We start from the raw sequence: 13,309 nt of genomic DNA, 5'->3' as shown, positions 1-13,309 counted from the left end.
TAGAATTAAAACACAATTCGACATTTTTTAGCTCTTTGTACAGTATTCTGATTTTCAGGTTTAATTAAATGTGCAAGCTGTCTATAAAAGTGAGTGCTATTTTGACAAGAACATAGCTAAGAAAAGTATAGAATAAATGCAATCACTACAGTATAATTGCTCTACATTTCCATTTGTGGAATGAATGAGACTATTTTATACCCCTCACCCTGTTTTTTATATTAAATTGTATACCCCTGTTCTCACTGTATTGTTAAAGGGCACAATATGTCAATATTATCAATATGTCTCATGTTTTTCAGTATTTCTGTGCTGTAGGCAATGCAGTTTAATTCAACTTTCTGGTGAAATAGCTTGCATTAAAAGCTAAAGAGGCAGATGTCTATAGAACTGAAATATATTTTTTCATTTGACTCTCCTGGCGAGCCCTATATTTGGTCAGTTCAGTATCTTATTCAATATTGCTAATGTCAATAAATTAGTAGTCTTAAGGGTCGGTTGTATTTTTTCAGCTTAACCCACCTGTTCTTTCCCTCCTAGCTAGAAGAGGAAATTTCCACATTGAGACAAGTTCTGGCTGCCAAAGAGAAGCACCACGCCGAGTTAAAACAGAAGCTCGGAGTTAACCCACTAAGTGAATTCAGACACAACTTTAATAAAAGCTGGCATGAAATGCAGACCTCCACAGCGTAAGTACAGAACATTATTATCTCTTAGGATTTCATGATAACAAAATGAAAAACAATACCAAAATATTAAAATATTAAAATACCAATGCTGATTGAGCATTAATTATTGCGAATGGTTAGTTATTTCAATAATAAGATGAAATAGGTCAGAACAAGAAGGCAGATTGTAGGCCAATTGTCATTGGAAGGGTGGAAAGACTTTTACACCCTAAGACAAGTTGCTGAGGCACTGGTAGTGGGGTTGTAGAGAGTCTGCAGGACAAGTTGTCTGTACAGCAGGGAAAGTGAGTTGAGTATGATAATTACCAGCTTGACCTACCATATTCTGTTTGACTGGTGATTTAGAGAGTTTTAGTATGTCTCGTTTTTTTAGGTGCTATAGTTAAATGAAAGTAGAAACCAATTAGTTAAAGAAATAAAAATAAAAAAACAATAATGAACATTTATTAAATATGCACAATACCAAGAGTGGCAGAGATTGTATTGATGGGGAAAAAGAAATAAAAGCTTACATTAGGACTATGGTCACGTTTACATAGTCTTTCTTTCAAATGCTTCTGCAAACTCAATGCTATAATATAGTGGGTATAATGAAAACATCTTTCTATATATTATTGTAACCATCTGTGAAACTATTCAACTAGATTGACAGTATTTTTTTTTTTTTTAATAACAGTAATCCATACATGCCAACAGTCCCTGTATGGTCCCTTTTTGCGTATGACCCCTCCCTTGTGTAATGTTGGCAAGTGTGGTAATCTGAGAATGTAACTGTCAAATCTGTCATCTGTCCAGCAAAGATATAAGAAGGATGAGATTGCTCGATGAAAGCCCAGAGGTTTTTATTCCTGTACTGCAGTGAACTTGGGTTTGTAAGCGTTGACATACAGTATAATCCCATAATTCTTACTCTATTCAGCTTTATTTCAGCAAAGGTCCCTTCGTACAGTCTTTGCAAAACCACTTAGTCCACTTCTCCCCAGGTCCCTTCTCTAGTGTCCTGTGACATCTAAAAAATAAAGTCACGGCATGAGTGGCGCCACTTTGGGGATGCATTTCAGACAAACAAGTGACGCAGCAAGAAATATAATTGCCGCATGGTCACAAGAGGCATTTTGCTAAAAGCATCAGGCAGTCAGTCAATAACACTTACATGGTCTATTCATTGGCTGTGGCAAAAATCCTCAGTACTTCATCATTTCTGCAGCACATTATACACATTTTCCAAGCTAGGGCTGTCAAGTGATTAAAAAATATATTGCGATTAATCTTGCAATTAAAAAATGTAATCTTAGTTAATCTTGGTTTTAATTGCATATTTTATTGATACAATTACTGCATCCATCTCATTCAAGTTTGTTTTATTACTGATGCTGTTATTATTATTATTATTATTATTATTATTTTAAAGTTCTTATTACCTATAAGGTCTTACGTGGTCTTGGACCTTCTTATCTTCAAGATCTGCTGACCTCATATGTCCCTGGTCGTTCCCTGAGATCGGAAAATGCTAATCTTCTGAGTGTCTCTAAAATTAGTTTGAACTCTGTCAGAGCCAGCCCCTCGTCTTTGGAACTTGCTCCCGATTCATATCAAGAATGTTAGCACAACTGAATCTTTTCAATCCTGTTTGAAAACATATTTGTTTGGGTCTGTTTATTTGTAGCTGGATTATATATTAGACACAGGCTTTTTATATTTATTTTGTAAAGCGCTCTGGAATGCTTGCATGAAGAGCGCTATAGAAGTGAAATTTGTATTGTATTGTCACTGTATTATTGTTATATATTATAGCTTGATTCATGAGCTTGCAGCGATCCTGAATTTCTAAAAGTGTACTCTGTCGAAACTGACGGGCTTCATTAGTTGTTGTTTGTTGCTAGAAAGTGTATTTTGAGAAGTGAAAGCATGTTTAGCACACATGCTAAAGATTAGATGTAGCCTATCCTAGCCTAGTTATAATTTGACAGGAAATATACCAGATTTTTTTTTTTAAAATAGACTTCCCATTCACAACAAGTCGTTCACTTTTAGTACTTTGCTCCGTAATGCAGTTATGTGACTTTCTATTCAAACTCAGACTGCACTCAAATGGTGACACAAGGAATGAGTTAAGAGGGTCAAGACAGAGGTGTACTAGAGGGTCAAGACAGAGCAGTGCGATTAATGCGAGTTAAAAAAAAAAATTCTCCAAAAAAATTAACGCGTTAATCGCAGAAGTTAACTACAATTAATTGACGTCCCTAGTCCTCTCACTACTGTTTTAAAACTACACTAAAATGTTTAATCTGCCACTTTCAGCACTGCAGTCGTCAAACAGAATCCTGACAAAGCTCAGCTTTCTCAGAAGGTAGACTAGACAGAATTCTATTTCAGTACTAAGCAGCAATGATCAACAATAACCCATTTAAGATATCACCTTTTATATAGCACTTGTGGAGGACAGAGGAAGGTCTGCTGAAAAGCACAGTAAGCATTATATCAACATAATTTTTAGGAGATCTCATTTTTTTTATTTAATAGCTGTGCCATTCTTTTTCTCCCCTGAGGGAGCTGTTGAGTTGGTTGCAGTTTTTATCTGTTAAGTTTGCCCCATGCTGCTGTTGCTTTAAGTATTTGGGCACAGGCTGTTCTTTTAGAGCTTTTCAGTAAATCTTACCTTACATGTATTGCCATTTTTTCTAACGGTACCTGTAGAAGGGGAGGGTAGGCTGACAGATGGGAGAGACACACAGGTGGCGTTGACACATATCACATGAGCGCAGGATTTATTTACACAAACAATCAACCCTGGACAATACCAGCAATGGTAAGGCACGGGTGACAATACACTCAGTGTAAACTCAACAGAAAATTAAATACAAAAATGCAAAACAAAAATTCTGTGAAAACAAAACTACAAACAAAAGGTTGCTGTGAGACCTCGCTATACTTGTGGGATTTGAAAATCCCTAAACTAATTCCTGCTCCAAATCAGCATAATACAATCCCCAACCCCAGTTCCACACACGGTGGTCGAAGGGTTACGTTTCTTTGATTCTGTTGTGACAGGTTTGTTGTCCAGGGTAGCATGGACGATCCTGGCCTTGCCTGCAGCAAGAGATCTGTCAGCAGCAGAGATTCAAACCGAACCGGAAATTTTGACTCCAGTTCCGAAAGTTCTGAAAGTTCCGAACTGCTGATTTCGCTCCGATCCAGTTCAAACTAAATGAAATACCGGTTAATACCGGTTCAATTTTTTTTCTAGCCAAGTGTTCATAGGTCTTCATTTTCTCGAATTAAACAAAAAAGCATGATAACTTGGCACTCTAAGGGAAAAGCACAGCAGGTCCCAGACGAAGCGCCTGATTCTAATTCACAAAAATAAAAAATAAAAAATGAATAATAAAAAAATAAAAAAATAAATAAAAGCACACTTTTCATGTGCAGCGCCTCAACCCTGCTACAGTCCCACATAATCCTATTTAAAAGATAATGGAAAATGTGTTGGTTGTTTTTTTTAGTTTTCAAATTCACTCATGAACTAAATTGACTGATCACTTTTTCCGGATATTTCCATGCTGCATTTCCTTTGTGTCCTTCCTTTCTGCTTCAGAAGCTCACACCTGAGCCATTTGAAAAGCAGCAGTTTGTTACTGGGAAAAGAGAGACATGGCATGAGGTTTCTAGGAGTCTTGAGCTCATGAAAACAGCAATAACTAACTCATCTGTAACCAATTGCTGCTTTTCCAGTTCTCAGTCTCTCTGTGTTCTTTCATGTTGACCAAATGTGGAACGCGGGTCTGATGTCATCTTTTTCTCAGAGTAGCCAATGAGTTAAAGATTAAGACATGAAGCCTCATTGCCTATGCAGATTGCTCTTCACTTGATATAATAAGCAGATCATTATTTATTATATTTATTTGTTCATTCTTTAACCCTTTGCTGCCAAAGCACTCTAATTTCGTAACTTTTGTTACAATGACGAAACATGATATATCTCAGCCGTCCAAACTATCTCGTGGCTACAGTGAATATCCGCATGTAATTGGTTTAGGGCTGCGATGGGTGTGGCTTTTTTTATTTGTGTTTCATTTTTTAATCCGTAATTTTCTGACTTCAATGGAAAATTATATTGACACTCTCCCGTTCTATAAGCCCAAAAGTGCTGATCTATAACTCATCCGAAAGCTAAGAACCGGGACTAACTAGTTGTTGTTTTTTTTATTTTTTCATGGTATTATTAAACAATAACTTTACATATGCTTTTTAAAAAATTACTTCCGGAATGTTTTTCGCCCCGCTGTGTGTCTGTTTCTATGTGCAGCTCAGGGCACATCAGATGCCGAGTGAGACAAAAAACGAATTACTGAAAAGACATCTAAAACATCCCTCTTATAAATGTTTTACTGTTATTTTTAATTATATACGTTTTATTTTTTATTTCGTGTCCTGTTTTGAAAATGTTTCTCTGGACAGAGGCGAAAGTAAATATGACATCTGTCTGATCTCTAGCTAGCTAACTTAGTATATTTGCTGTGTCAATGTTGTTTTATCATTATTTTGTAGATCATTATTAGTGTACTTCGTTTCTGTGTGTGTAAACGATGGATACGTATTTAGCTGTAGTCATTACTTTTATTATTTTTTAGCTGTTTGTTTATTGGTAGTTTTTTTTTTTACCCTATACAGTATTCGCAAGTTTCTTCTTTTAAAAATAATAATAATAAACATGCTCAACATCTTGTGTGGCATACTGTGGCAAAGTGGTTAGCAATGTGCAGGCGCAGGGGATCAATAATCAGACAAACAACGATAATCCAGGTGCAATGAAGGTTTAATTGTATAATCCAATGCCTGATGGCTAACAGCAGTAAACAATAGCAATTTTAATGAAGCAATACAGCAGCCCCGAAATAATAACAGTCCCGTTTCAGTTCACCCACAAGTAACACAAACACAAACACCAGTCCACACTGCGTGCTCTAGTGCTCGTGGTGAATACCGTTCTTTAGTGCAAGCAAAGTGCAGTGTTGTTGATCCGGGTTTAGTGCTGGCGTTTGGCGACAGCTCCGGATCGTGTTAGCCGTTGTCACAAAGACGGCCAGAGTGGGTGGCGTCAGACCAGAAGCAGGAAATAAACAGACAGAGAGGTGTGGTTTGGTGAAGCTGAGCGAATGCTTTCGCTCAGCATTTAATTAAACAGAACAGAAAATAAAAGGTTTTAAACACAAAACAGGACACGGCACTTGCGCCAAAATAAATAGACAAACAAAACGTACTAAACACTTAACAAACGGTGCACGGAGAGACAAACAAACACGGTGAGTACAAACACTTCTAGATTATTTCACTTTACTACTTTCCTCCTTCTCCTCACCCGTTCTCCACTCTCGAACACCCAACCCTGAGTGAAAGAAACTTGCATCTATATATACTGTTGTGCTGGGATTCAATTACTAATTAATTATTCACTTGAATCCCAGCACGTGAATTAATACTGTGCAACCCCGTGCTCACATATTACGTTTAACCAGCACGTGAAGTGATTTGTGCCCTCCTCGTGCCTAAATACAAATCTACCTTTTTAAACACAGACCCGTTTATATCCCGTGTACCAATCTATACACCAACATTAACACACGCACGCAACATACAACACATAATATGCACACAGGGGCGGGGCACATTGCCACACCGTCCAAATAATTACAAACAGTATTATTAACGACAAACAAAAACAAACAAAACACTCACGTTTCACACGTTCTCCTTCTGGTCATTTAACGTAACCATTCACAAAGGAACAGATCACATCACTACGTCCCCTTTTTATAATGTCACCCATGACCCCTTAGTCAACGAGCGCATCCGCTCCTCCAATCCGCAGATGCCACGCCGTTTCCCAACCGGGTCATTGAGTTCATATACCATAGCTTTGACCTCTTTCTGGATTGCCGACTTCCACCTAACCCTGGGAATAAACTGTCGTGCCATCTAATGCAGGGTATTCTGTTCCCTTTATGCAGCTGCCTCGCAGGTCGGGAGGGAGATCTAACACCAAGAATCATTTGATCTCTCTCACACATACATATTGAGAACTCTACACATAAATAATTAACTTTAATCACAAATGGGATTATATTTCCAGGTTTCTTCAGTTTCACTTTCAGTTCTACATCTGCCATTTCAGCTTTTTTATGCAAATTTTGTTTGGATTTGTTTTGCATTACAAAACCTTATGTAGCTCTGCAACTGTACAAGCAATTTCAATTCCGATTAAATATTCTAAATCCTCTAACTCTAACTTGTTTCTACATCGTTTGGAAAAATATGAAAATGTGCAAATTTTTGAAATATTATTATTCATATTTCATATTTCAATATTTTTCTGGAGAGGTTGCTTATAAGACAAAACACCCTACAACAAAACAGATGATATCATTGGAAAGGTCTCCTCAATACCTTTCTGTTGATATATTGGGTTTTAATTTGTGATTTATGGTCATTAAACTTACAAGCGCTAAAATAGAAAGTTGTTGGATACATGCACAATTTATAGTCATTCCTAGTAGGCGGCTTAGGGTTAACTGGGAAAAAAAACCATTGAGACGAGGCCTCTTTTACAACAGTGTCCTGGCAAGAACATTGTTTACCATCATGAGTGCATTTTTCTCAGAGCAATTACTGCAAGGCAGACATCTCTTAATAGCAGAGCTCAGTGTGACTAAGTAGGACTGTCTTTGTTGTCAGGTTCCTTGGCTGGACGGCCCTTTATTCCTCCACAGCACCTTCTAATGAGCCTTTCCCTTGAGAGATCCCTGTTGCCATGGAGAGGCTGCCACATGCTAGAACAGCCTGCCAAAGTCAATCCGGTTGAGTTGTCAGATCACTGACCCAGAGAAAGGTTTTAGTTGTAATAAATAACACCAGTGCTGTCGGTACTTTATTCAGTAGCTGATTAGCTGACGTAGATTATGTCAATGCTAGCATTTAAGCTGTGTGCCAATTAGTATTCCAAAAAGGGTACACAGACATTCATTTGTAATATTCTAGGTCCTCCGTCCCCACACCACAGGTCCACCACAAAAAAAAAACAGGTCCAACACAGGAATTATTATCAGTAACCTGCTTGTCAACGGCCACCACATTAAAAACAATATTAGAGCTATTATTTTCATGAACAAGTCATCATGACTTATGTCCAGTGTATGTACAGTACTGTCACTTACAAACAGACAGGTGCTTCCTGCTATCTTCAAATTCTAAGACTTGAAATAACTGGTGCTAAGAGTTATTTCATGATAATGGGATGAGCAGTTTTTATTGATTTATTTATGTATTGCATTTATATAGTGCTTTTTATACAAAACTATAAAAAGCACTGTACAGTACATATCAGAAAAAAAGAACAAACCACAGTACATTTGTATAGCATGTCACACATACAACTGCCATAATCAGACCATTTAAATAGTGTATTTAAATGACAGTACACACAATACAAAAGCAGCAATTTTAAAGTTACATTAAAACGCACTAAGATAAGAAAGTCATTTTATAAAAGGGTGTTTTTAGTCTTGACTTAAAAACTGTAACAGTCCCAGCTTCCCTGACTAACAAAGGCAGAGCATTCCATAATTTTGGATTTCTACAAGAAAAAGCCCTACCTTGCGTGTTGAATTTGTTGACCCTAGGAATAACCAGCAGCCCACATCCTGTGATCTCAGAGTGAGGTTTGGAAGATACGGGGTCATTAACTCCTGCAAATAACTAGGTGCTAATCCATTCAGGGCCTTGTAAGTTAACAGCCAAATCTTAAAATCAATTCTGTAGTGCACAGGAGCCAGTGTAAAGAGGCCAAAACAGAGGTAATATGTTCACTTTTCCTGGTTTTAGTCAGAATTCTAGTGGCGGTATTCTGAACAAGCTGCAAGCGGGATACCATACGTTTTGCGACACCAGAAAAAAAAATGCATTACAATAATCAATTCTAGATTAAACAAAGGCGTGCATTAGCCTCTCTGCATCAGATACAGAAATAATTGGTCTAAGTTTGGCTATATTTCTCAAACAGTAAAAAGGTACTTTAGTAACTTCCCTTCTCAAGTGAGAGATCAGGATCAAAGATGACCACCAGAGTCTTAATTTCTAGTTTAAGTTTTGATGAGAGACTACAAGGGCCAAGCTCATGTAATCCCACATTTCCTTTTAGTTGGTTCTGTGAGCCCACTAGCATAACCTCTGTTTTATCTGAATTCAACATTAGAAAATTCTGTGACATCCAATGCGTGATGTCTGTAAGGCAAGTAGCTAATAACACCCAGGCAGAAGAAATTCCTGACTTTAGGGACAAATATAGCTGGGTATCATCAGCATAGCAATGGAAGTTCATTCCATGTCTGCGGACAATGTCACCTAATGGTAACATATATAATGAAAACAACAAGGGACCTAGAATGGAGCCCTGTGGAACACCACAGACAACTTCCGATAATGCCGATTTTACCTCCCCAATAGAGACAAACTGTAACCTATCAGACAGATAAGATTTGAACCAGGATAGGACAAGGCCAGACAGTCCTATTGTGCTTTCAAGATGATTCAGTAGGATGGAATGGTCTACAGTATCAAAGGCAGCACTTAGATCTAGAAGAATTAAAACTGATGGAAAGCCAGAGTCAGAGCTTATCAGCAGATCATTCACAATGCTGACAGTGTCTGTCTCGGTGCTATATGCAGCACAAAAACCAGACTGAAACTTCTCAAATATACAATTAATAGAATTTGTTGTAATTGAATTGCAACAACTCTCTCTAGAACCTTATCTAAGAATGGTAGGTTGGAGATTGGCCTATAGTTATTGGGGACTTTAGGGTCCAAATTGTGTTTCTTAACCATGGGCTTTACCACAGCTACCTTAAGTGCTGAGGGAACTATACCAGAGGAAAGTGAACCATTTATATTTTTTTCTGGAACTCCTGGTCACGGTCGGCAAATGACATAGCCTGGATATGAACCAGCGATCTCCAGGCTATAGGGCACATCCTGCACTCCACGCGGAGCGCTATTTACTTGATGCGCCACTCGGGAGCCCCTTGGAATCTCATTTCTGATGATGATGATCTAGCCAACGGCAGAGCCTTCCTATATTTAACCAGGTGGCCCTTCCATGCGATGTAATAAACATGCAGTTTAGATTCCCGCCATCTGCGTTCTAGTTTACGAGCCTCATATTTCATCTTACGAGTTGTATCATTAAACCACAGTGGACTTTTTTTTAAAAGACACTCTCCGAGTTTTGATTGGCAAACAATTACAATATGAACAGGTAATGGACTGTTTAATGTCAAGGTTAAAACTTCAAAAGATGAATAATCTTCAACAATTTCCTGTTTGATTCTAAGTTCACTATAGAAAACAGTAGCAAGTCCAGCCCAATAGAGCAAGCTTTCTGGAAAAAAGAACAGTTAGGTGGACAAGCCTCAATCAGGGAAACATTGTCATTCGGTCCAAGCCAAGTTTCAGTTACAGAGAGAATATCAATGTTGTAATCCTGAATAAAATCACTAATTAACGGACCTGACATTAAATAAACCTAGGCGTAAATTGGTCCAATCAAGAGCATGTGATTGAGCACGGGTAATAGGAATTTGATGAAGGTTACTGTAGCATACACCTCTGTGTTTACTCACAGGGTAGCGGGAACGGCAGGATATTTTAACCTGAATTTGACATGCCTCTTTAGATTCCCTCCCCTCCCCAGCACCTAGTTTAATTACCTTGCTAGGTGATGTTCGATTGTTATCAGCTAGGTTCGATTTTATTTTTCCTTGGAGAACTATTACTAATATTTATGTAACTAGACAATAATCCAGCTGAATAAAACAAAACGAGTACCATATCCGGCTAGCAGCACATAAAATAGCTTGCTGCTATGAGTTTGGCAAGCTTACAAAACAATATACTACAGAGCATTATTATACTAGTGGGAATTAATGGGTTAATTAATCACTGAGCACTGCTTTAAACTAAAACTGTCAGGTGAGGTGCTTTGTTTGAACTAGCTCTGGTAGGTGATATGAAATGGACACATTTGCCCACTTAGAACCATTATCAGAAGGGAACGAGTTTCATTGAAATCAGCATTTACTCTGATTTCAAATACTTTTTTCTATCTATGCTTTAAGCAGACTTAACCCGGAATTATTTAACTGAGCATCTTATCAGGCTAATCCAATCTGGCACACAGAAGAGTGATTATACTTACAAATCTGCAAGTTAAAGGATTTGTTGAGTGACATTGCAGGTACACAAGCAGTTGAGGTTCATTTTATTTGTTTGTTTATTTTATTACAGCAGCACAGGTCTCTAGGTATCAGTGAATGTGAGCCAGTATCAATTACATTACAAAATCATCTGTGAGTACAGAATGTGTGCCCTTATTATTCCATAAAAAAATAATAGTGGCTATAGCATGAAAGACATTGACAAGATGTAGTTTTAGTTTTATTAAAATAAGCTAGTGCTGAACAGGCCAGGGTATTGCTTTCAATACAGTTTGTACTCAAAAGCATTTTATTGTGAAAAACTCCAGGGCTGAGGTTATCTAAACCACAGTCTTGAGGACAGAGAGATGAGGGAGGAAACCCAGCATGAAATCAATAAGCTTTGTTTTAGACCTTATTCTTACAGACAGACCCACTTATACTTACAGTTTTTCTTAGTTATTACTCTTAAGATCATTTTGTTTTCTCACTATCCATTTTGAGACTATGAACATTATTATACACTTTGTTTAACACTCACTATCAGTAAAGTGTTCCTTCGCAATGCTGGTGTTTCAACTTAATTGCAAGAGCACTAAAATAAAAATACAGTATTTGATATGCCATGAAACAATCTTAACCTAAAAAACAATCTCCAACATGCATCAATGAGCACTTTTTGTCATTGTAAAAGCGACATTTAGGTAGAGCCCTTTTTAAGCAATAGGACCCCAAAAAGGGGGCTTTACCATCTGGTAAGGCCTACCTTGTGCAGTTAAATGTCCCGAGCCGAAGTCCTATTGTTTAAATAGAAAATGGAACACAGTTTAAAGGATAACATTTGAGGTCCTTTACTGGCAACTAAGTCTTTTTTTGGTCTTAATAAAAAAAATTAATAGATGTGCTGAGGTCTTTAAGCTAAATCAGCAGTAAACATAAATAAAATACTGTCCTGTGGTTTGGTATAGTCTTTGCTTCCTAGTTTACTGTGTCCCAAAGGAGCTGTAGATTCTAAGTGGAGAACTGAACTTTCTCTGGATTACTTGAGAGGTTTGCGTTTTGGACCTTCATAATGGTACCTTAAACACCAGCGTGAAGTAAGATTTTCAATATCAGCAGTCACAGTAAAAACAAAGAAGTCAGCACATAATCTGAAATAATTGGCTCCCAAGAGACAATTATTTTCATCCTTCCAGGTATTGTGCAGTCCATGATGATGTATGTGAGACGGCAATGTGCTTTGTGTCGGATTCTTATATGAAACAAAGTAATTAAATAACTAAATGAGGCTAACTAATGAGGAACTGGGTTACTCAAGTGGCAAATGTTTTAACGTATTATGTTGATACTGTGAAATGCTGCAGCTGTCTACACTCTCCTTTTTTTCATGCCACTTGTGATTCTCTACATTCTTGGCTGCATGTTCTGGTACTCTGACACGTGTTGCTATGAAGCTTTTACTCTCAATATGAAAAATCCAGTAACGGAGCAAAATAGGGGGATACAGCCAGCCATACATCACTAACATCAATAGTCAAGTGTTGCGTTTTATAACATAGCAAGGAGCACTCTTCTTATTGGCTTACAATTGTTCTAACCTGTGCAAATATCTCACACTTTTTAATCTTTCTTCTTCTCCTTCTGTAAGAAACCTAGGTGTTATTTTGGACCCTTCCCTCTCCTATTCTCAACACATCTCTTCACTAACACGTACTTGTCGTTTCTTTCTCATCAGCATCTAAGGAATACGCCCTGTTCTATCTACTTATTCCACTCAACTCCTAGTCCAAGCTCTTGTTCTTTCTAGATTAGAGTATTGTAACTCTCACCTCACTGGTCTCCCTGCTTCAGCTATTTGCCCTCTTTAGCGTATTCAAAATTCTGCTGCTGGCCTGGTATTCTCCCAACCCCCCTACTCTCACGCTACCCCTCTGCTTTGCACTCTCCACTGGCTACCTATCTCTGCTTGCATCCAATTTAAGACACTTGCGCTATTCTTGCCTACTGCCCCTTCCGATCTCCAATCCCTCGTGTCTCCTTATATTCCCTCTTGCGCTCTCCGTTCATCGTCTACTGGCCGACTTGTTATGCATTCTCTTCACTCTCCTTCCTCCAGTGCTCGCTCCTTCTCTTCCCTCGTCCCTCTGTGGTGGAACCCGCTACCGGTTATCCTCAGGACTGTTCAGTCTGTTACTGCTTTCCACCGTCTTCTCAAAACCCACTTATTCAATCTTTCTTTGTAAATTCCTATTTATATATCTTGTTGTATTTTCCTTTATTTATATTTATTTTGTATATATTGTATATGTGTTTGTTTTGCATTTTTATTGGCTGTAACTTATATACAGGGTGATTAGGTTGATATGGTAAACT

General features: G+C 37.9%; 1 protein-coding gene across 7 annotated transcripts in view; it reads left to right on the top strand.

Moving 5' to 3' along the window:
• The window catches only part of LOC117402808 (tumor protein D53 homolog), a 40,071-nt gene that overhangs the window by 13,146 nt on the left and 13,616 nt on the right, over positions 1 to 13,309 (top strand). For all 7 annotated transcript variants that reach the window (XR_004544508.3, XM_034004278.3, XM_034004280.3 and 4 more), the window contains exon 3: positions 541 to 689. Coding sequence is in view for 6 of the 7 variants with exons in the window: in XM_034004278.3 (XP_033860169.1) it covers positions 541 to 689 (149 nt within the window). In the remaining variant the exon portion in view is untranslated. The remainder of the gene's footprint in view (positions 1 to 540; positions 690 to 13,309) is intronic.

This window comes from Acipenser ruthenus, chromosome 5, assembly GCF_902713425.1.
Source record: "Acipenser ruthenus chromosome 5, fAciRut3.2 maternal haplotype, whole genome shotgun sequence".
NCBI lineage: Eukaryota > Metazoa > Chordata > Actinopteri > Acipenseriformes > Acipenseridae > Acipenser > Acipenser ruthenus.
This window is presented reverse-complemented; position numbering and strand designations above follow the sequence as displayed.